This window comes from Gobio gobio (genome assembly GCF_949357685.1).
Source record: "Gobio gobio genome assembly, chromosome: 11".
NCBI lineage: Eukaryota > Metazoa > Chordata > Actinopteri > Cypriniformes > Gobionidae > Gobio > Gobio gobio.
In genome coordinates, this window is record NC_137104.1 from 8563960 (window position 1) to 8588983 (window position 25024).

At 38.5% G+C, this 25024-nt stretch overlaps 2 protein-coding genes across 3 annotated transcripts in view; one reads left to right on the forward strand and one right to left on the reverse strand.

Annotated features, from left to right (window-relative positions):
- slc25a13 (solute carrier family 25 member 13) overlaps positions 1-24051 on the forward strand; it is a 70016-nt gene extending 45965 nt beyond the window's left edge. For both annotated transcript variants that reach the window (XM_079828467.1, XM_079828466.1), the window contains 6 exons: positions 2886-2966; positions 7730-7870; positions 11802-11940; positions 15874-16032; positions 19956-20046; positions 23167-24051. In XM_079828467.1, the coding sequence (XP_079684593.1) occupies positions 2886-2966; positions 7730-7870; positions 11802-11940; positions 15874-16032; positions 19956-20046; positions 23167-23335 (780 nt within the window). In that variant the 3' untranslated portion in view covers positions 23336-24051. The remainder of the gene's footprint in view (positions 1-2885; positions 2967-7729; positions 7871-11801; positions 11941-15873; positions 16033-19955; positions 20047-23166) is intronic.
- Positions 24052-24055: 4 nt separating this feature from the next.
- dync1i1a (dynein cytoplasmic 1 intermediate chain 1a) overlaps positions 24056-25024 on the reverse strand; it is a 107070-nt gene continuing 106101 nt past the window's right edge. Inside the window, exon 17 of the mRNA XM_079828468.1 lies at positions 24056-24994. The gene's annotated coding sequence lies outside the window, so the exon portion shown is untranslated. The remainder of the gene's footprint in view (positions 24995-25024) is intronic.

A 25024-nucleotide genomic window follows, 5' to 3' on the forward strand; every position in this document is an offset into this window, starting at 1 on the left:
TTGTGTCTCAAAATTGCAATTTTTTATCTCACATTTGACTTTATATCTCAGCTGTCTGCTGCCATTTTATATCTCAGAATTGTGACTTTAAATCTCAAAATTGCAATTTTGGATCTCACATTTGATTTTATATATCAACTGTCATCTGGCATTTTATATTTAGAATTGTGAGCTGGGTTTTCTGTTCTAGTTGAAGATGGTGTTGTTTGAATGGCACCAAATTAAATAACTAATCCGTTTTTACAACAGAAATGAATCAATTAAAAACTTTTCTTCTAAAACAAAATGTATTTCCTATTATCACTGTAAAGCTGCTTTGGAGCAATCTGTGTTGTAAAAAGCGATATATAAATAAAGGTGACTTGAATTGACTTGACTTGATATTTCAAAATTGCAACTTTTAATCTCACATTTGACTTTATATCTCGACTGTCAGCTGCCATTTTATATCAGAATTGTGACTGGATATCTCATAATTGCCATTTTTATTCTCACGTTTGATTTTACATATCAGCTGTCATCTGGCACTTTATATCTCAGAATTGTGATTTTATATAAAAATATAAACTTTAAATCCCACATTTGAATTTATATCTCAGCTCTCAGCTCTCAGCTGCTACTTTATATTTTAGAACTGACTTTATATCTCAAAATTGTGATTTTATATAAAAATTTTGACTTGATATCTAAAAATTGCAACTTTTAATGTCACATTTGACTTTATATCACTCAGCTGTCAGCTGCTACTTTATATATCAAAATTGTGACCGGATAGCTCAAAATTGCAAATTTTAATCACACATATATGACTATATATAAGCTGCCACTTTATATCTCAGAATTGTGACTTTATATCTCACATTTGACTTTATATCTCTCAGCTGTTATATCTGCTGCTTTTGCTACTTTATATCTCAAAATTGCAACTTTATATTAAAATGTTGACTTGATATCTAAAAATTGCAATTTTTAATCTCACATTTGACTTTATATCTCGGCTGTCAGCTGCCATTTTATATCAGAATTGTAACTGGATATCTCATAGTTGCCATTTTTAATCTCACGTTTGATTTTATATATCAACCATCTGGCACTTTATATCTCAGAATTGTGATTTTATATAGAAATATAAACTTTAAATCCCACATTTGAATTTATATCTCAGCTCTCAGCTGCTACTTTATATTTTAGAACTGTGACTTTATATCTCAAAATTTTGATTTTTATATAAAAATGTTGACTTGATATCTCAAAATTGCAATTTAGATTTTTAATTTCACATTTGATTTTATATCTCAGCTGTCAGCTGCCACTTTATATCTCAGAATTGTGACTTTAAATCTTAAAATTGTGACTTTGTATCTCACATTTGACTTTATATCTCTCAGCTGTTATATCTGCTGCTTTTGCTACTTTATATCTCAAAATTGCAACTTTATATCAAAATTGTGACCGGATAGCTCAAAATTGCAAATTTTAATCTCACATATATGACTGTATATAAGATGCCACTTTATATCTCAGAATTGTGACTTTAAATCTTAAAATTATGACTTTATATCTCACATTTGATTTTATATCTCTCAGCTGTTATATCTGCTTCTTTTGCTACTTTCTATCTCAAAATTGCAACTTTATATTAAAATTTTGACTTGATATCTAAAAAAATTCAATTTTTAATCTCACATTTGATTTTATATCACTCAGCTGTCAGCTGCTACTTTTTTTAACAAAATTGTGACTTGATTTCTCAAAATTGCAACTTTTAATCTCACATTTGACTTTATATCTCAGCTGGCAGCTGCCATTTTAAATCTCAGAATTGTGACTTTAAATCTCAAAATTGCAATTTATATCAATTTTCACTGGATACCTCAAAATTGCAATTTTTTATCTCACATTTGACCTTATATCTCAGCTGTCAGCTGCTACTTTATATCTCAGAATTGTGACTTTAAATCTTAAAATTGTGACTTTATATCTCACATTTGACTTTATAAGCCTTAACCAGGCACTAGTGTAGACTCCTATGCACCTTATTCCTACGCCCCATGATGCTTTGCATGAATTATGGTTATAACTTCCGTTAAGCTGTAAACAATCAGTGAAAGGCTCACTCTATGAACGCAGTAATACCTTTATATTGGGTACAATGTACCAAAAAGTGACATTTATTCTACTGTTCATTAACTTCAGCATTGCGTGATACTATTTCAAAGTGAGTTCCTTCATTTTGACATATAATAAATTGTATTTATCTGTGAAAACAAACCTGGAAAGAGACGATATGAGGAGAAAACGAGAGATTTTTTTTTCCAGTGAATTATTTTTAATTAAATTGGGAGAACAGACCATAAATGTGCCGTATATGTTGTCCTTTCGTATACTGTTACAGCCGAATACAAAAGGAAAAAAGCAAATAATCACAAGGAAAAGAATACAGTGACTGAAAAGAGCTCTTGCCATATATATTCTTGTTATAACATGTCACGTTAAAATACCAAGTGTTACATTATTCTCATGTCTGAAAATAAAATATGACGGAAAATTGACAGCTCATTCAGTCAAACTGACGGATAAGCTTTATTGGTTGCGCAACCTTACGGTTTGAAACTATTAGTTTCAGTCTTTTTGAGTGGAAGTTCTCCAACCCAGAAGTGCCACCCATAATTCAAAACGCAGTGGGCTCGTCAGGAATGAAGTGGATAGTCGTGCCCATTTAACTTAAGTCAGTTTTTTTGTATAACTCCTTTAGTGAATGATGTGCTAAAACAATCCTGAAACAGCTTACAAGAGGGGTGGCAGGCACTGAGTCTGTGTAGGTGCAGACCTTTTCCTCAAAGAAACTATAGCTGATGCTGCATTGTTTTGTTTTTTTTCCACAGGTGAACGACTTTGTGAGAGGAAAGACTAAGCAAAAAGACGGCAGCATTCCTCTACCTGCTGAAATCTTGGCTGGCGGATGTGTGAGTTGCTCTTTGCTTTTATACGCAAACATATAATCCATACATCACGCAGTTACAGTACACTGACAAAAAGGAGTTTAGTTTTGAATGTCAGTGGACTTTGAGGTCTAAGCCTTGGCCTGAGGGAACACTTCTCTCCTTTTGTGAGGTGATTGAAAAGACACTTCAGCCCCATCAGTGTTTAAAAACATGTATAAAACACTTCTCCCCTGTCACCTCACCTCTAAATCATAGTCTGCCGCCCCACGGCTGCCGGTTGTTCTCGACATGCCCCTCACGAGCACAAGGGGGATCACTTACCCTTTTCATTAGAAGCGACTGACGTTATTAATACATCGTTTCCATGAGCTTCAAATCATTCTTGTCAGATCTGTGTGAAAGCGAATTCCATCAGTTCAGGTTTCAGAGAGTAGTAGCCTTCCTGTTTGTGTCATACCTGAGGCCTGTCAAAACCAGACCCTGCTTCTTCACGTCTCCCCCTGACCCGGGACACAGAAAGAGCCTCTTTCACATGACAGTGATCGCTAAAACATTTCTTACACGCGTGGGTTTCCTTTTAAAAATGACTCTTAGATGATTGCGAGTCTCGATTATACCGACATGAGTGCATTTAGCCCATGTGATCTCTGCTCTGAGATTTGAAAAGAGATGGCCACGGAAACATCGGGTTGGTTGCAGATGAAGTCAGCTCAGAAAGGCAGCTTGTGCCACGGAGATGTGTTTTTCCTCTTCTGATTTCTCTGACAGCTCCTTTCATCCCGCACCGAATCCCCAGCGCTCGGCCTGGCAGGAACCCGCTCCCTTTCTCACGCCTGTACACGCGCCGCTCGCTCAAAGCCGTGTTTATTGACACTGCAGCCGCGGCAAATCAAATCTATTTATTTGGTTTGAGAGGGAAAAGACTAGACTGCTGATTTGTGCACCATGAATGTTCCTGTCTGAAGGAGGAGAGTAAAAATCACAGAAAGCGAAAGAGATGGTGGTGGTTATGGAACTGCTGTGATTAAAATGTAGTGTTTTTTTACATTTTAAGCTCCTCTCTTCTCACATTGCAGCCTCTGAATTAGGCCCTTGACAGTTGCCAAGAGTTGATCATTTGGTAAGAACGGCATGCTTCGCTGGCCGAGCAGTTGGCTGGATTCTTATCTGGTTGTTGCTGGCCTTCATTTGAGGGCTGGATTACTCAAAATACTCGCTTAGCCAACGTAAAGTGCCGTAGAGAGCAGGGAAAAACCGTGGCACGCATACAGTGACGCTTTGTTCATTTGCAGTGCGAGCTGTGTAATTTAGCTTGTCCGGTATTTCTCAGCATTTGTAACGGTTTGCCAGTCGGTTGCGAAACATTTTTGTTAATCGCAGCGCTTCCATTTCTACGCAAAAACGCTTGTGTAATCCCTGTTTAAGTGCGAGGAATGTGAGCGAGTATTAATGAAGGGAGGCTAATGTTTGTGTCTGGCGCTGAGCTATTGTTTTTAGAAGGCTGTAGTGTTTTGTGTGTGTGGTGCTGACGCGCTTGGTGTGCGTAAGTATTTGTCTTCAGTTGCGCTCTTCTCGGTACCTCAAACACGCACGCACGCACGCTCTCAGTGCCTCTGGGGATTACCTTGCCTTGTAATTACCACCGAATTATCGAGCCGACGCTGGCTCACTCTCCACTCAAATCGCATTTCTTGCCGTCACGTTGCAGCACGTGCTTCCCGCTCTTTAAACTGCCTCTCCTCCAGAGGTGATTGATCTTTTGTCTCCCTCTAACCGATGTTCTTGTTTTCTTGTTGCTTGTTCTCTTTGTGTAACTTTTTAAATATCCAATTAGTACCCAATTAATGTGGCTAATAACCTGGCCCTCTCCTTAGTGCATTATTCCTTTCCAAAACAAGTTTTGCTCTCAGCCCTGATGCCATAATTAACCATAAAAGATTACTTTCCACATAAATGAGTGGCATTTTCCATGAATAGGGTACAAAATAGGATTTGAAACTCGTAACGGTGTTTCTTTTTCAGTGAAAGGAAGTGCTTAACCTTCAGAAAATGTTGATTGTGACTGTGTAATTAAGCAATAAACGTAATTAAACAAAATTTTAAGTTGCAACTTTTGCTTTTGAGAGATTTTATATTTCCCCCAAAAAAACAAAAAAAAATGGTTTGATCTTTCTTACTTGCATAATTTGCATAACAGGGTTTACAAGTGAGCTTTATGCGTTTAACGTTACCGCTGTGTAAAAATTGAGAATATGAGATGTGATTTATTATCGTTTAAATTTGCTTGTTATGCTCTAGAAAGGATCCAAATAATGTTACAAATGTTGGGTGTCACAAATTAAAGTTTTTTTTTTTAGGGCTGTCAAACGGAATAATCCCGACTTTAATAGCATCTAACATAAAAGATTCAAATGAAAATATTGAAAATACAAAAAAAGCTGTAATATTGTGAAATATTATTAAAATGTAAAATAACTCTTTTCTATTTGAATATATTGTAAAATGTAATTTATTCCTGTGATGCAAAGCTGTATTTTCAGCATCATTACGCCAGTCTTCAGTGTCACATGATCCTTCAGAAATCATTCTAATATGATGATTTGCTGCTCAAGAAACATTTATGATTATTATCAATGTTGTAAGCAGTTCTTTTTAGGATTCTTTGATGACTAGAAAGTTCAAAAGAACAGTATTTATCTGAAATAGAAAGCTTTTGTAACATTGTACTACCGTTCAAAAGTTTTGGGTCTGTAAGAATTTGTTTTTTTTTTTGGAGAAAGAACTTTAAAGAAATTAATACATTTATTCAGCAAGGATGCATTAAATCAAGATCAAGTGACAGTTAAGAGTTTTTTAACAGTTTATAGACATTTAATGTTGCAAAAGCTTTATATTTCAGATAAATGCTGTTCTTTTAAACCTTCTATTCATTAAATAATCCTGAAAAAATTTGTACACAACTGTTTTCAACATTAATAATAATAAAAAAATGTTTTTTAAGAAGCAAATCATCATATTAGAAGGATTTCTGAAGGATCATGTGTATATATTTAAATAGAAAAAAATTTAAATTGTAAAAATATTTCACAATAATACTGTTTTTGCTACTGTTTTGCAATAATCAGTATTATTGTGTATATATATATATCTGCTTGTGTATATACTGTATATACCCCCCCCCACACACACACACATATCTACACACACACACACACACACGCATATATATATATTATGTATGTATGTGTATATATGTGTGTGTATGTAAATGTCACACACATGCACACACATAATATATATATATATATATATATATATATATATATATATATATATATATATATATATATATATATATATATATATATATATATATATATATATATATATATATATATATATATATATATATATATATATATATATATATATATATATATATATATACACATATATTATGTAAACAAATATATATATATACACATATATTATGTAAACAAAATATTTTTTAGATGTGATTCATCACAATTATTTGATTAGACAGCACATATGTATATATGTGTGTGTTTTTAATAGGTAATTTTTTTAAATTATTTATAATTACCATGAATTTAATATCTTTTCTGTCAATTGAGAAAATGTATTTGATTTTAATTGTTAGATACTAGAGAGAAGGTCAAGACCTCTGAGGTGGGACAAGACAAAGCAAGTCACTATTTTAGTCTTTTCATGCCAGATTAATTTTATGTTAGATAATAGTTAATCTAATATTTCTGATTGTTCTAAAAAATCCTTATCTAATACTTAAAGAAAAGATAATTGGACACCAAAATAAACTGTATTCATGAAATGTGCCAACTATTAAGTCGTAGCTGTGAGTTCTGAAAGGTAGGCAGCCCTCTCTGCATGTCGAGCTGTAATTTCCTCTGGAAGGGAAGTGTGGGTCAATCTGCCCCGTCCTATTTAAAGAGCACCTTCAATGAGATGATAATGATCTTTATTTTTAAATATGCTGCCTCGTACTCAATGGGATTTTTAAATGCGCGCACTTGTGAGGTTCGAGACTCATTTACCAGATTCCCGTAAGACGGCCCCGTTACGTTAATATCTCTGAAAGAACAGAGGAATAAAATCAACAACAAACAAACAGTAAGGCCCTTATGTATTCAAAAGGAGGGCTGAGGGAAGGAGAAGAAATCCATGGAAACTGATTTCCATCTAATTACACTGCTCTGTTTTTCTGTGTGCAGCCTCAGTAACTAGGAGCAACAGGAAAGATAGGGCACGGAGGCGGCAAGCGGCCAGCCTCTTTGGCGAGACACGTTTAAATGCTTCTGTTGCAGCTTCAGATGCTGTCATGTCAAACTCCAACCATTTCAAAGAGCTCGGAGGAACCTGTTCCAACCTGCAGATGCTTTTTATCTGCCTCACAAGTACAAGGTTGGAGACATGAGGTTGTTTTTTGAGAGGCCCCCAGGGGCCTGAGTCCTGTGTGATGTTTCAGGCACCGTCTGTCTTTGGCAGGTTCAACCTCCTCCTCCTACAAAGATTGACAATAGCACAATCGTTCTCAGGGCCAGTTTAAAGCATTGTCCTCTCATAACGAGAATATCACATTACTTCCCTCCTGTCATTCTTGTTTTTTCACATCAGAATGTATTTACAACAATAATATGCTTTCCTCAGATGATCTGCACATACTTTCCCCCCCGTCATTTACACTTCTCACTCATGAACATGATTGTCTCTGTGAAAACCTGTATGCTTGTGTTGTTGATCTTCAGGCTGGGGGATCTCAGGTGATCTTCACAAACCCTCTGGAGATCGTGAAGATCCGACTGCAGGTGGCAGGAGAAATCACCACAGGGCCGCGCGTCAGCGCTCTCTCTGTCATCCGTGACCTGGGTTTCTTCGGCTTGTACAAGGTATGTCTCACTTGCGCAAAACGGCCTGAAACCTAATTCATAAGATACATCTACTATGTGCTTGAGGTATGTACTACACTGGTACATTCTTTTGACTATTTAGTAAACAATATCAATTATTAGGAAATATGTTTTCATGTAAATGTCAGCATTTGGTTAAATTCAGTATGCGTATTACATGAGTTAGTTGTTATGTATATTTATAAAAAGTGACAGGAAAGACTATTAAATGCTGTTCCTTTACACTTTCTATTCATCAAAGAATCTTGACAAAAAATGTATCATGGTTTTGTCTTTTATTTATTTTTTATTAACACAACACAGCTGTTTATACAAAGTAAGAGACCAGGCACACACATATACACACACAGTTACAAATAAAGGAGAGAGGAGGAAAAATGAAAAACAGTAAAATATATAGATGTATAGATATGGTATTGTATACAAGTACTGTAATGAATTTAAGCAATAAGTTAATCTAGTGTGGTTTGTTATTAGTGACATCACTATTTTTTGTTGTTGTGGAGAGTGAGAGAAAAAAAGATATAAATATGATAAATCAATATCAAAACACTTTAAAACAATCATAATAATAATAGTTCTATTAATAGTAGTTATAATAATAGTAATAATAATAGTGGCAGTAGTAGCAGCAGCAGCAGCAGTAATGATAGTAATGATAACAAAAACAACAATGGTTTTGTCAATAAGAAGAAATGTTTCTTGAGCAGCAAGTCATCATATTAGAATGATTTCTGAAGGATCATGTGACACTGAAGACTGGAGTAATGCTGGAAATTCAGCTTATATCACAGAAATAAATCACATTTTTAAAAATATTGTAACAGAAAACTCTTATTTTAAATTGTAATAATTTTTTTTTTTTATCAAATAAATGCAGCCTTGATGAGCATAAGAGATTTTTTTTTTTTTTTTTTAATTAAAAAATCTTTTCAACACCAACCTTTTAAATGGTAGTGTATATTGTATACTGTTCTGGATATAAGCATAAATTAAGGGGTCGTGAGCAATGTGTGCCAAAAAAACACACGCATTCTTAATCCTACATGCTAGGATGGGTAGTATGCAAAAAGACAGTAGTACTCTTTATTACATTTAGTATATAGTTGTTGATGTTTTGAGTCTCCTTGAAAATACAGTCTGACCCACCTCGTACCTCACTAAAGACCCAGAGGAGCATCCTCAGCTCTCTAGCGCCTCCCACCTGTGGATTCACTCCCTGCACGCCCTCTTATATCCCAGAGTGCCTCAGTCATGCTCTACATTCTCCAGCATGTCTCCACACCCACCCACACACACACGCACACACCATCATGCCTCAATCCACCCCCTGCGGACTGCTGTAGCAGTCGGGCCAGGTAGCACCAGCCTCTCAGATCTGTGAATGCACCGCAGCTCCCTGAGTGCTTCTTTTGTGTCCTGTTTTTCCCATGAGGCTCAGCAGCACTGCAGGAGAAGATCTCCAGTTGTTCTGCTGCTGCTGCCGAATGCATCTGAGCAGGGATGCAGGGCTGCATTCCTGAGGCTTGGAGCGCAGGAGGTTGCGGAGAGCGAGTGTTTTGGTGTAAACAACGTTGTGGGGACTGCCATGATGGCGCTGGGTCATATCTCATCCAGTGGCTGCGTTCTCTGACATTAATTGACAGCTGGAGGGAGATGAATGAGGCGTTCACCTCTGTGTAGGTGTTATGTGTGGTGCTAATTATATGTAGATGCTTGATGTTGTTTTATGCTGTAATAATAACTGATGTTCACTTTTTTTAGTTATTTACTTATAGAGGTAGTAGAGAGGACAGTAAATAACTGGAGGAGAGGAAAACTTACATTCCAAGCGCTAGGCCACATAAATAAATATAAAAGATATTCTGTGATAAATAAAATAAGATTTTATAAAATATATTTCTGTATAATATATTATCAAAGCTGTATTTTCAGCATCATTACTCTGGTCTTCTGTTACATGATCCTTCAGAAATCATTCTAATAAGATTTGATACTTCGTTATTATTATCATTATTATATTATCATAGGTTTCGAACATTGATAATAGCTGAGTATCAAATCAGCATATGTGACCCTGGAGCACAAAACCAGTCATAAGTCACACGGGTATATTTGTGGCAATAGCCAACATTGTATGGGTCAAAATTATCGATTTTTCTTTACTTCAAGATCATGTTCCATGAAGATAGTTTGTAAATCTCCTACAGTAAATATATTAAAAAATATATTATTAGTAGTACTTTGCCTTGCTAAGGACTTCATTTGGACAGCTTTAAAGACGTTTAGTTGTATCTCGTCAATGGAAAGCTTATTTATTTATTATTATATGATGTATAAATCTGGAAGGTTTTGGCCAAAAAAATTGACCCTTATAACTGGTTTTGTGGTCCAGGGTCACATATTAGAATGAAGGATCTGAAAGATCACGTGACACTGAAGACCGGGGTAATGATGCTGAAAATTCAGATTTGATCACAGAAATAAATTATATTTTGAAGTATCACAGATTTTTTTCTGTATTTTTAATCAAATAAATGCAGGCTCAATGAGCATAAGATACTTCTTTCAAAAACATAAAAAATGGTAATGTTTCCAAACTGTCTGGTATATTTATATATTTGTGTGTGTGTGTACATGTAAGTATATAAGTCTATAACTCAAACCCACCCGGTCCTCACAAGGACCACGGCTCTTTTACATTGAGTCTTTTATTTCTCATGTTGTCTTTTAAGTATCAATATCTCACATACAGTTTGGATATCACTCAGTAGATTACAGTAGAATGTGCTTCACTTATCAGTAAATCTGATGGCTGGTCAGTGGAAAAAAGCCTGCGCTCCTGTCGTCTGGCCGAGGCAGGTAAGTCTCCAGGGCTCACCTGTCAGCCTGTCGTGGGAAAGAAGCCTTTATTTCAGAGTCATGGTCGGAGGGGGGTCACTACGGCACACAACAGCCTGTGTGTGTAAGAATGTCGAATCCGGTGCCTCCCCTCCATCTGTGTCTCTCCTGAGCCGTGCGGACAATGTGCTTTGAGTGCAGGAGACGCGCTGCAGCCTGCTTCTCTCAGACGGCCTGGCTCCTCAGGGTCCGGCCCAGGCACAGAGCTGTCTTTGTCAGCCTAATTACCCCGCCTCTCCCCTTCTGCCGCTGCAGGGCCTCCACCAACACTCCCTGCCCGAGCTCCAAAACGAAGAGCCTCAGCACACACACACACGTCATATCACATTCACACACACACACCTGCGTGTGTGCTGTTGTCGAGTTATCATGCACACTGAGGGCCAGTGGATCCAGATGTTCCCACATTAACACAACCTTCACCTCCGGCACTCCGGGGCTCTGCCAAAGCAGATGAGCCAGGCCTGGCCTTTTGGACGCGGGGGTGATTCTTATCTGGTTTCGCAGCAGGCAGTCTGCCCTGGCCCGCAGGAGAGCACAAAGATCGCTTCAGGAAAGAGATACCTCGGCTATCTGCGCTACCTGTGTACACGCTGCAGATTAACCTTGCGAGTTTAATGAAGCCTGTCTAAAGCGCACTTCAGCCGGGCTTTAAAGCGTTCTGCTGAGAGGAAAATCTCTCTGTTTCTTCACTCCTGGCTGCTCGCCAGCTCGCTGGAGACGAGGAAACCGAATCCGGTTGAAGGTACGGCTTTGTTTACGGTGACAGACGCAAGAATAGTCTTTGCGACCGTTCTTGGGTTTACCGTCGAAGAAAAAAATGTTTATTTGAAGTGACAAGTCAGAAAAAGGCACAAAACAGACTCATTCCGAAGGGTTGACATTAACACACCATAAACCGAACTCCCAGAATACTTACACTACTGCGGTCCCCGAATAAAAAAGACGGCTCCGTAATATTTCTCGTGTGTTTGACTTGACATTGTGTGTCCATCTTTCTGGCCCACAGGGTGCGAAAGCCTGTTTCCTGAGAGACATCCCCTTCTCGGCCATCTACTTCCCCTGCTACGCACACACCAAGGCGGCCCTGACCGACGAGGACGGGCGAGTGGGACCTGGCAGGCTTTTGCTGGCAGGGGCGCTGGCGGGTAAGCCACCACGCACTCTCCGGTAGCCGCCTGCCACCGCTGGCTCCATTGTGGTTGGCCGTAATTAGAGTGCTCAGTGATTTAGGCTGTGTTTTGAAGTGCAGCGCGCCTGCCAAGGGTTGGATATTTTCCACTGTTTAATATAAAGGGGCTGGAAGTTTGTGCTATGAGCTTTGAGAGTGTTAAAAGAGGAACAAAATATCTCAAAGTCCCAAAGTAGCCATACTGCAGGAGCAATAAACAGATCCTACGATCCTGGCGTGACCAGGCCAGCACATCCAAGATCTGACTTGCAATATTTTTACAAGTCTCTCTTTTCTTGTCACATGTAAAATACGATCCAGATCTGATGTTGTTTTTAATATTTTACTCTTGTGGTTCATCTTTAAGAAAACATTGCTTAAAAGGCCACGTCTTTAGCCAAGCCAGTATGGTTTGGAATGTAAGCGAAAGAGAATTAATATTTATTTCTAATCCTTTTTGCCTTTTTAGATTTACTGCTTCTTGACGTGAGCGTGATACGAGATCGAAAAGCCATACATGGTCAGAAAGAGCTTAGCATTCCTGTCTTTCCCAACGTTTTATATCTGTCAGATGGTTTAAAGCAAGTTTTTATTGTTAGCTAGGTTCTTATGGCATGTATCACTCAGTCTACCATTTATCAGCAATTCGAGCTTCAAGGCAATTAGTGATTTACAGTCAGTTCGGGAAATTTAATTACACGCTCAGTTTGTGTGCCATTATTGGTTAGGCAGGCGGACTTCTGCTGGGGCATCGACCAATGTAAAGCTGGCTCTATCCCCTACTACTTGTGGAAATGTGTTGCATTTTAATTGCAATGTTATTTTTATTTTGTCTTTACAGCTTGGTTTTTACAGTTCTATAACGGATCTGTAATTTATGGAAGCTTGTTTCCGCCCCAGATTAAAGCAATTTTTCAAAAAGAATCGGACAATTCATTTTATTCCTCACAATTGCGAGATATAAACTTTTTGGAAATATACGAATTGTGAAATATAAACACGCAATTGCGAGTTATAAAGTCCAATTCTGTGGAAAAAAGACTGACTTTTTTTTGTGAATTGTGTTTATATCTCGCAATTCGGACCATGGGCGTCACTAGGCCCAATGCCTTCATTTTGACGTCATTTTGTTCTTGCAGCCCTGGTTTGGGAGTTCTCGCAGCTTGTTCTCGACAGATCATCTGAGCAGAACTTTTTTCTTGTGGGTGTCTGAGAACTATCCGGTTGTTAAGTCTGACGTCACCCGGCAGCGCTTCCGGGTCCAAACGCTCTATCTCATACCACAAGGAAAACAACAAACGGTGCTAATATACACACACAATGTGGTGTAAAACTACAAAAATATATATAATCATAACCGTTATCTCCATACCAAAATTCCAGATGGCCAGACAGTGATTCATCTTTTATAAATCGTTAAAATATCGATGTCTGCGACGCTGTGAGCACGGAGACTGTTGTGTAGACTGTAAGTATTTAAAATGTTTAACTTTTTAAAAGGTTTGATGTTTAATATGAGTAAATAGCGCTCATAATTCTCAAGTGAAACGAGTTGAGGCTTGGACCCAGAAACGGCGTTCCTTACGTCACGACTTAACAAGCGGATTGTGTGATTGGGCAGAAATGTAAATGCATGCTGCAGTGGGTGGGGCCTCTGAGGACTCCCTAGAAGTTCGGCACCTGATTTCTCGTGAAGTATGGAATGTCCTGGCCAGGACAAACGTTGTTCTTGTTCTTGCCACCTCGAGAAAACGAACAAATTTCTTTGTTCTTGCGGTGTATGTACCAAGCTTAAATCAGCGTGTTCTTCAATCCGCAGCGAGCAGAGCGCACGTCAGAAGTGTGTGTGCGTTCATCTGAGCCTCATTGGTCTATCACCGCTCGTCAATGCTAAAATAATAGAGAAAACCAATCAAATCAGAGTAGGCGGGCTTTATGTTTACACAGAAGCTGCTGAGGCTGAGCGCAAATTTTATCAGCGCCACTCAACGTCAAGTGCGAGATATGCAAGTAGCTAAACTAAACATTTCATATTTGACAGCTGATTCTGTAAGTCAGAAATGTTAAACAACAAATGATATTCAGGCAAATTAATCAACTTTTGTCTAATTTCCAAAATTTTGAATCGAAATTAGGCCTATGTAGGCAAATGTGATTCATAAATGTAGCCTAATTAATGAACAAGAAATATTAACAAAGCCGTTTTCATCAGATTAGGCATAGGATTAATAATGAATGTGTACATATTGTAAATTAATATAATTCCATTTGTAGCCTTCAGTAAATTTAAAAAGCTCAGTTTATTTCAGCCTGTATCGGGCATAGATTAGTAAGGAATGTATGCATATTGTGAATTAATTTAATAAACTTATCCTAACGTTAGTTACTTAGCTTTGCTGGTAGCCTTCAATAAATGAACACATCTACGAAAATGATTCATAAAACATATAAATATCAGTTAACCATATGTTTACTTTCTTCACTGACGAAAATGGAAAAACTATCAGTCAGTTTTAGGAGGGAAAGAGAAAAAGAGAGATGTGGAGATAATAAGAGAGACAAATAATCTACTGCCCACTGACATGGTTTCCAAGCTATTGTTATACATTTTTTTTGGCCTTCAGAACATCTTAAAATGCACATATGTAGATCATAGAAATCTAAATTTTCTCAGAGAACCATGTCCCCGAACTCCCCAAACCACCTCACATTTGGGATCTCAGTGATTATAAAACCCTGCCTACATTCCTGGATACAATTAAGGGATGTAGAATATGATCATGCAGAATAAGGAATTAATATGTGCTTTATAAGTGCTATAAACAGCCAATATCCTAGTAATATGCATGTTAATAAGCAACTAGTTAATAGTGAGAATTGGACCCTAAACTCAAGTGTTACCTTTTTTTTCATACCCCCACTGGGGGCTGAGCCTCCCTAAATGAATATCCTAGAATCGCCCCTGATTCTGACTTATATAACTCACAATTGCGAGTTTATATAATGCAATTCTAAGAAAAAAGAATTGCGAGATAAAAAGTAGTAATTAAGTAATTACTTTTTTACTTAGTGGTGGAAACAAGCTTCTATAGTAATTTGCACTATATTATTATTTTTTTAAATTATATCAGTTTTCTAGTTTCTGCTTCACTTTTTTGTTATAAACGGTATAATTAAAAAATGTTTAACAACATTAAATTTCTCTTTGGAATCTAGTGTTATTTCTGTCTAGTGGCCTGTTTATGTTTAATAAACGAGTAGGAAAGGTTTCACCATATATAAAAAACTCAAATTAATTTGTTCGCCAGTTTTATTGAAAATTATTTGAGTTTAGTTTCAGGCTATAATTTTGTTATGCTCCAGTGAAGGTTTGTCCGTCGAAGCAGGTCAGCAGAGAGAAAGGCACGTAATTATTCAGATGCAAGTACTTTATTTAGATGTTAAAATAAAGCTCTTGAACATGCGGTGGAGTTGGTGTGATGGCGGTGGGGCTATTTAGACTAAATGCTATCGCTGATTTAGGCTATTAAGAGCTGAATTGGTGCCACAGTGGCCTTTGTGCTGGACAGCGTGGGACAGGGCTTATGTCAGCCTCATTATTAAGCATTGTCTGGACCTCTAAATAAAAAACGATGCATAACGCCGGAGCTTTCTGCTTGAGCTATTTATACTATTTTATCTCAAATAGGCTGTCTGTATTTATTCGGTGGAACTAATTCATGGCACGCTGTGCATTAATCATAGATGGAGTCGCAGAGTTTACATACGCTAATGTTTTAATCCTGGCAATGAAACTGAATTAACTTGTATTCATGTGATGCATAAATCAAATGTATTCAAAAAGTTATTACTTCAATGTTCTAATGAATTCCAATCAGACTCTTCACTGACATGTGTGACTTCTCTTTAGGCATGCCTGCCGCATCCCTGGTGACCCCTGCTGATGTTATCAAGACCCGGTTACAAGTGGCTGCCCGTGCAGGCCAGACTACGTACAATGGACTCATTGACTGCTTCTGGAAGATTCTTCAGGAGGAGGGCCCTCGTGCCTTCTGGAAAGGAGCTGGAGGTGTATCTCGTCAACTTACCTGAAACTAGTCATGCTAATGTTGCTGTTGACCGTATATAGTAAAGGTGCAGTGTGTAATATTGACAGCTAGTGGTTAGAATGGGTACAACAGTCCAAATTCAAAATATCGGAGAGAGTTGTTTCCCCGACCTCCTCCTCCTCATGCTGCAAGTTCGCGCGAATGACGCGAATTGGACGCGAATCGAGCGTCTTGCGCTTCTTGCGTCTTCGAATGAGGCGGAATCGTGCCGCAGGACCTCCAGACGCGTGTCAACGCGCCTTTCCATTGACTTAACATGGAAATCGCTCGCCCCAGACGCTCTATTCGCGTTCGGTGTGAACGCAGCATCAGACTCAACACTCACGTGGGTTGCCAGTGTGAGGACAAGGACAAAGGAAAGCGACTTTTAGACTTTTTATATGCCTCTGGTCATAGAGATTTTTAGATGGATGCCGAGGCTTTTTAGGTCGGGCAGAATCTGTGATCTCTGACCCAGTTTGTTTGTTGGCTTCCATAGCTGCAATAAGCTGTGTTTTTCACCAACTGGCAACCCAAGGTGTCAAATATTATTGGGTAAATTGGCAGTGGGCGGGATTACACAGACCAAAACAAACATTCTGACCTGGAACGCACATTATAAAGTAGAATAGCTGGTTGTAGCATTGTTTTTCAGAGAAACAAGTATTTGAACTTAATATGAAACATAATATAGTATCCCTATGTTGTAGTACAGACCTAAAAATGACATACAGCACCTTTAAAGGGTTAATTCAGCCAAAAAATGAGAATTCCATCATCATTTACATCTTTCCAAACCTGTAAGAATTTCTTTTTTCAGTGGACCACAAAAAGTTTAGTCGCCAAAATCGCCACCTCTGTCGTAGCTCTCAAATCTCATTTAAATCAAATTTGGTGTGTCAGGACGCATCACAGTTGGTTTGACATTAAACAGGTCTTGAAGTGCCACATTTGAAGTGAACGCAAGCCTAAATGTGATTTCATTCTGTCTCTCATAGACATAACTACCGTATGACTTTTGAAGATTTGAAATATACCCCACATATGATAGGGACAACTTTTTTTCACTTGTATGATGGACAGCCTCAGTTCCCACTATGGAGCACACTGGACTTTCTGCAATTGTTTTTGGAATAAAATGTCCCCTTTTTCTTATTAAAGGTCCCATGGCCTGGCATTTTTCTATTATTTTATAGTGTTTTCTGAGGTGTACTTATATCATTAGTATGATTTTTACATCATAAAATGTCATAATTTAGAAATAAAAGGCATTTTTTCTATACTGCTGTTTGCCCTGTGGCTGAATGTCCTGCTTCAAGAGGCGTGTCTGCTGTGAGACTTCAGTAAAAACGCCCACTGTTGTGATTGGCTGACATCTTTGCATTTTAAATGAGCGGAGGGGGCGTGGTTTAACGAGGCACGAGCAGGCACGAGTCTGCCAGAGAGACGGATGGACCTGTGTTCACTTCTCATCAGTTCTCTCAGCATGTCTCAGTTCAGGGTGAACTGTTGTAGTTACTAGCATATACTTCAGGTTATTAGTTTATTTCTAGTCGGAGGGGCTGTCACTCATGTCAGAAAGTTAGTAACTTTAGTAAATTATGGATCAGCGCTGACTCGAGACGCGAACCGTTTAGAACGATTCAGTCCGATTTGGTGAACTGGTTCGGTTCACTAAAAAGAACCGATTCAAAAGAATGATTCGTTCGCGAACCGGACATCACGGAGACGAAGCGATTGCTAACAAAGTTATTTATAGTAAACTGAGTTAAGAGAGCGCTGTCTGTCAGCGCGAGTTTATTGTGTTTGTATCTGAGAGTTCTGAATAAACACGAGTCCCAGTCACACCGAGTCCTCTTCATCATTATTCTACCAATTTTGTAACACATGCAATGTACCATTACAGCGAGATGAACGAGTTAGTAAGTGTTGAGTATTGCATTATTTCTAGATATCTTCCAATCATATGAATAGCGTCATTGACGCGCATTGAGTAACGTTACACAGCGCAAACAAAGACACAACAGCTGTAATCGTATGTAATCCAGTTTATTGTGGGGTTAGCTGGCTAGCCTAGCCGGATACCCTCATGCTTACCCCCCTTCTGCTTAATCTCACGCCGCGTTTGGTGCCTCCGCTGTGCGCCAGATGCAGTACTGGGGGTCGGGGATGTTGGAGGCCGAGCTTCGGCGTGTGTGAAGTTTATCTCTAAAGATGTGACTGCTGATGTTAAACCGAAAAGACTGTATGCACATTTTAGAACAGATAGACGCGACAAGGACGTACAAAAACACTGACTCACAAGATAGAAAACACGAAAACACTGTTCTGTCGGGAGAGAGAGAAGCTGCTGCGTGTCCACAAATAATAAATAATAAGCTACACATAAGAAATCAATGATCACAGATCAGAAGGAACTGAAAAAAGACTTCTGTTTTCATTTGTACATCCAAACACTGAGAAACTGCCAGTGTTCACTCGTTCACAAGTAACGTTAATGATCTCGAGCGTTTGCATGGGCGTGCCAGATTCTCTGGGCGGAGGAAAGGGAGGTAACCGTTCCTGCTTGGACGTCAAACCAGGAGGCTTCAGGATTGGCTAGTCGGGCCTGTCATTTTCTCAAAGGCAGAGAAAGACAGCCAGAACTCGGTTTTACACCGATCAACATTTCTATCCACTTGGGGACAATATTCAGGCTAGGGGAACTCATATTAATGTTGAAATACCTCATAAAATGAAAATTTCATGCCATGGGACCTTTAAATAAGGCTGAATTCTTATTAAATCTTTCTAGCAAAACTTCTATTTTCTAACTTAAGAATAAAATAAATAATATTTTGTATTCCCATTTTTTAAGATTGTTCTAAAGACAAAAAATTAAGAATAAATTAAATTCCAGAAAATAATCTTCTTAAAAGACTCGAACACTTTATATGATGAACGGATTGAGTTTAGGCTTTTATTTATTCATTCTCGTGTTACGCATCACGTTTGAGTTTCCTTAAGAACCAATGAGGTTCATTCTCGTGTTACGCATCACATTTGAGTTTCCTCAAGAACCAATGAGGTTCATTCTCGTGTTACGCATCACATTTGAGTTTCCTCAAGAACCAATGAGGTTCATTCTCGTGTTACGCATCACATTTGAGTTTCCTCAAGAACCAATGAGGTTCATTCTCGTGTTACGCATCACGTTTGAGTTTCCTCAAGAACCAATGAGGTTCATTCTCGTGTTACGCATCACGTTTGAGTTTCCTCAAGAACCAATGAGGTTCATTCTTGTGTTACGCATCACGTTTGAGCTTCAGCAAGAACCAATGAGGTTCATTCTCATGTTACGCATCACATTTGAGCTTCAGCAAGAACCAATGAGGTTCATTCTCATGTTACGCATCACATTTGAGTTTCCTCAAGAACCAATGAGGTTCATTCTCGTGTTACGCATCACGTTTGAGCTTCAGCAAGAACCAATGAGGTTCATTCTCATGTTACGCATCACGTTTGAGCTTCCGCAAGAACCAATGAGGTTCATTCTCAATTGATGTGGATTAGTTTTACTTTTTGAAGCATCAAAGTGGTAGTTACGTAGATGTCAAAGAAGGGACAGAAAGCTCTCAGATTTCATCAAAAAGATCTTAGTTTGTGTTTCAAAGATGAATGAAAGTCTTACGGGTTTGGATCGACGTGAGGGCGAGTCATTCATGACAGAATTTTCATGTTTGGGTGAGCTATCCCTTTAAGAAATTTCTTAACTTCATTCTTTTGAAGTCTTTTGCAAATCCGATAATACGGTGAACAGATGATTTTGTTAACAATTATGTGCATTTTTAATAAATACAGAATCTGTACAGACTGCTTGCTGATGCTTCATATGAACGTAATTGTGTTTATCTTTCCCATTCAGCACGTGTGTTTCGCTCCTCGCCGCAGTTTGGAGTGACGCTGGTGACCTATGAGCTGCTGCAGAGGTGGTTTTACATCGACTTCGGTGGACAGTAAGACTCTCACACTTCCTAAAGCTTAGAAATGGTATGGTAACACTTTCTTTAGATTTTTTCCATTAGGGAAAAAAAAAACCTCTGGGGCACACAGTGTGAATTTGAAGAGCACTGAAATGTCAGATGCCCTGAGATTTCATTAATAGCTGTTTAGAGAGGGCTGGCTTTGTAGCGAAGACTCTCATTTCGACGGGCACTTTGTTACAGCTGAAGCAGGGAGGCCTAATTGCTACACAAGAAAGCGTCGAACGCCTGGACTGAAAGCTGTTTGCCGCCGCATCTTTATCTCTCTTGCTGAAGCGAAAAACACCCTCGCTTTATGATTTAGAAAGGGTCAGCTGACTCACTGAAGCCTGGAGGTGACATTTCTAGAAATGCTCTTCCATAGCCACATGGCTCCATGTGTCCAAGTGATTTGAGGTGGGGAGAATTGCTTTGACTGGAGTCTGTTCCAGTTCTGGACAGAATGACCTTATTTTCCCATGGAACATTGTGCTGTCCTGAAACCCAGAAACCACAGGCACATATAAAAGAACATCGTATATATAAAAACCTATGTGTGGATTTGTTTTTATACCTGTTTATATATTGATTCATGTGGCTTAGAGAGCACTTTAATAAATACGTGTTGTCATATCGAAAAGTTGACTGGAGATAAACAGCCTGACTGAATTGTGAAAACAAGAATATTTTCCTCACACAAAATAAATGCCTTCTCGAAACCTTTCCATTCAGGATACAGACTGTATTTTAGGACAGTGTGAAATCATACAGTCACGTGGCTCAGATCTGAAACATTTCTTTGAGTTGACACTATTTTACGTGAAGAAAGAAAGCTGAGACTTAGTTACTTTCATGTTCTGACTGTTAACCAAGACAATATTACTATAAATATAATAAAATAATAATAATATAAGGCTCATTCTAATAGAGGAGAGACTTGTGGAATGCTTTTAAAGGGACAGTTTTCTTAAAGGGATAGTTCACCTAAAAATCTAAATTCTGTCATCATTTACTCACCCACAAGTTGTTCCAAACCTGTATGAATTTCTTTATTCTGAGTAAAAGATGACAGATTTTTCATTTATGGGTGAACTATCCCTTTAAAGCAGGACTTTTGCCATATTTTATCACTGTCCCTTTAAGTGGGAGCTAGAATAGTTAATCAATTAAATATCCAATACTGGCGGATATATATATTTAATTGTATTATTTTAAGGAAGATATTGGCAATAACCAATAAGGTGTCGAGACGTGCATCTCTAGACATGAAACTAGCCCACCTTACAATACAGTTTAAAAGTTTAGGGTCGTTGATATGTTTCAATGTTTTGAAAGAAGTCTCTAATGCTCACCAAAGCTGCATTTATTTGATCTGCATTATATTTTTGATGGCATAATTGTTAATCTCTTATACAAAAACATACATGTGAAATGCCATTGCTTTGAAGGAGTCTCGTTTAAAATGCTGTCTTAAAGGGATAGTTCAACTAAAAAAAACTACAAATCGGCATCATTACTCCAGTCTTCAGTGTCACATGACCCTTCAGAAATCATTCTGATATGATGATTTTCTGCTCAAGAAACATTTTTTCGATATCAATACTGACAAAATGCATATTTTTTTATGGAAACCTGGAAACTTTTTTTCAGGATTCTTGAATAGAAAGTTCAAAACTTGTATTTATTATATACACTGATCAGGCATAACATTATGACCACCTTCCTAATATTGTGTTGGTCCCCCTTTTGCTATCAAAACAGCCCTGACCCGTCGAGGCATGGACTCCACTAGACCCCTGAAGGTGTGTTAGCAGCAGATCCTTTAAGTCCTGTAACTTGCGAGGTGGGGCCTCCATGGACTTGTTGATTGAGATCTGGGGAAATTGGAGGCCAAGTCAACACCTCAAACTTGTTGTTGTGCTCCTCAAACCGTTCCTGAACCATTTTTGCTTTGTGGCAGAGCGCATTATCCTGAGGCCACAGCCACCAGGGAATACTGTTTCCATGAAAGGGTGTACATGGTCTGCAACAATGCTTAGGTAGGTGGTACATGTCAAAGTAACATCCACATGGATGGCAGGACACAAGGTTTCCCAGCAGAACATTGCCCAAAGCATCACTGCCTCCGCCGCTTGTCTTCTTCCCATAGTGCATCCTGGTGCCATGTGTTCTCCAGGTAAGCGACACACCCGGCCATCCACGTGATGTAAAAGAAAACGTGATTGATCAGACCAGGCCACCTTCTTCCATTGCTCGTGGTCCAGTTCTGATGCTCACGTGCCACTGTTGGTACTTTCGGCGGTGGACAGGGGTCAGCATGGGCACCCTGACTGGACTGCAGCTATGCCGCCCCATACACAACAAACTGAGATGCTCTGTGTATTCTGACACCTTTCTATCAGAACCAGCATCAACTTCCTGAGCAATTTGAGCTACAGTAGCTCGTCTGTTTGATCGGACCACACGGACCAGCCTTTGCTCCCCACGTGCATCAATGAGCCTTAGCCGCCCATGACCCTGTCGCCGGTTCACCACTGTTCCTTCCTTGGACCACTTTTGATAGATACTGAAAATATACAGTTATTATACAAACATATTTTACATAATCTGACCAATCAGAACCAAGTTATGCTAAAATAGAGAATCCGAGAATATAGAATGTGCATACAGAATGAATGAAAATATGCATTTTTGTATGTGGTCGATTTCCCTTTATCATATGTCTGCTTAAGCATATTTCATTGCTTGTGTGGTCACTCAAATTTAAAAATATATTTTTTATATTCATGTCTGGTTTTTTTGGTGCTTCGACTGACTGATTGAACGAGCTACTACATGATTATGATGTCATTCAAGCTTAAATGTTAAGACGACGTCCTAAAATAGGCTTTGTGTCCTAAATGGAAAGTTAAAAAGAAAAAAAGGAAAGCAAGACACCAATTCTGGTCTGTTCATTTATTTTGTGTTCCATAACTCCAGGGGGAAATATTCTTGTTTTCACTACACAGGCAGGCTGTTTATTCTTTTTTGACAGGACAGGACAGGACAGAATGTGAAGTCTGCTTTTGCTCCTCCTCCTCATCCATCTTCTCTCTCACTCTCTCCTCACCACAGAAAACCAGCTGGCGCGGAGCCTACTCCCAAGTCTCGGATCAGCCTCCCGGCGCCCAATCCTGACCACATCGGTGGCTTCAGGTTGGCCGTGGCCACGTTTGCTGGCATCGAGAGTAAATTTGGACTGCATCTACCACGATTCCGAGCGTCTGCCTTTCCCCATGCTTGAGGCAAACGCGTGCACACGGGGGTGACGGTACCTTGTGTTCAGCAGCACTGGAACAAACACACACACACTCTTGTCGAGAGCATAAAACCTTCAGCAGATGAACTGGAAAGGATGTTTTATGTGATTATTAATGCAAAATACAGCTTTGAAGTATATGGGGATGATCTACAGTACCACACAGTTCTGGATTCTTCAGTGGAATTGTTGTGTGAAATTATCTTTAACAAACTGTAGCAAAATTATTAAGTGGTTATGACCTACCCAATCAATTCATGTAACTACAGTTGATCCCCTTTTTAATTTATTTATATAACGAACGGGTCACCTGATGCATATTGCAGTTTTAACAGTACAAGCATATCCAGCTGAAACTGAACAATGATGCAACTGTTTCCATTTTCTTTCCTCCTTTTACCATAAAGCTATGTAATCGCATACTACTCATATCATATTCATGTCATTACTGATGTGGACACTCACATTTGAATGTATTCCATATTTATGTTGGTATTGTGGGGACTGTCGACTCCCAAGGTTTTACAGATAATGTTAGTACTGTATTTCTTTACCCCTTGAAAAATGATGTGAAGACACTATATTGAGCTGTACAGTAGAGTTGATTGTATATATAGTGTGTAAATATTGTGCCTTTACTCCAAGTATGGCAGCAATAGATGCACTGATTGAAGGATATATTTATTAAAAGATCAAAACCAAACTAGTTTAGCATGTTTTATTGGTCAACACTTGTTTCATTTAGCCACACACTTCTCACTTATGGTTTTCAATAACATTATTTCTAAAATGTGAACTCTTTTAGCAAGCACACATTGCTGTAACACTGATGGGAAAGCCTATTGTCGACACGGTTACAACTTACGTGACTTCATTTGTCAATACTTCATGCAGGGAGCTCAGTACAAAAATATACACACACTGTTCAAGTATACTAAAAATAACCACCAACCAACGTCGAAAATGCTTTAGCAGCAGGTTATTTCAGGTTATTAAATTCACATTTTCAAACATGTTATGAGACGAATACATAAAAATACAATGACAAAGCTCACGGAAATAAAACCTATTTCACCATAAGCAACTGTTAAAGGGATCGTTCACCTAAATATGAAATATGTCATTTCAAACCTGTGTGACTTTGTAGGACACAAAATAAGCAGCTCTTTCCATAATAAGACTGTTCATTATTCACTTTCACGACTGTAGAATGACAATGGCAGGTAAACGAAAGGGATATTCGCAAGCTCTTCAATCTGATACATTTTTGCTATCCGTATGGGTATATTTCAGTTAAAATGTCCATTTTGCTACTCTGTGCTAATGCTGTAAATTATATAAATCATGAAAATAATGATTCATTCGAGACGATTCATTGGTTTTTGGAATAGGGGTTTACTAGTTGCATTGTTTTTGATTCACTAAAATGTCCAACTCATATGTTCATGTTTCAGACAACATTGGTCGTGTATGTTTCTGTGTGTTCCGTGAAGACAACTCAATAGAAAGACGCTTATTATTATTTCGCTGTCCACACAGTCATCACATTCAATACATAAGCTACACAATGCAGTCACATGTACTCAGGCAAAATATGATTTATCCCAGACAGCAACATAGTGTCGGCCCAGATCCGGCCCACATCTGGTATGTGTTGAATCCACCTGTACCAGA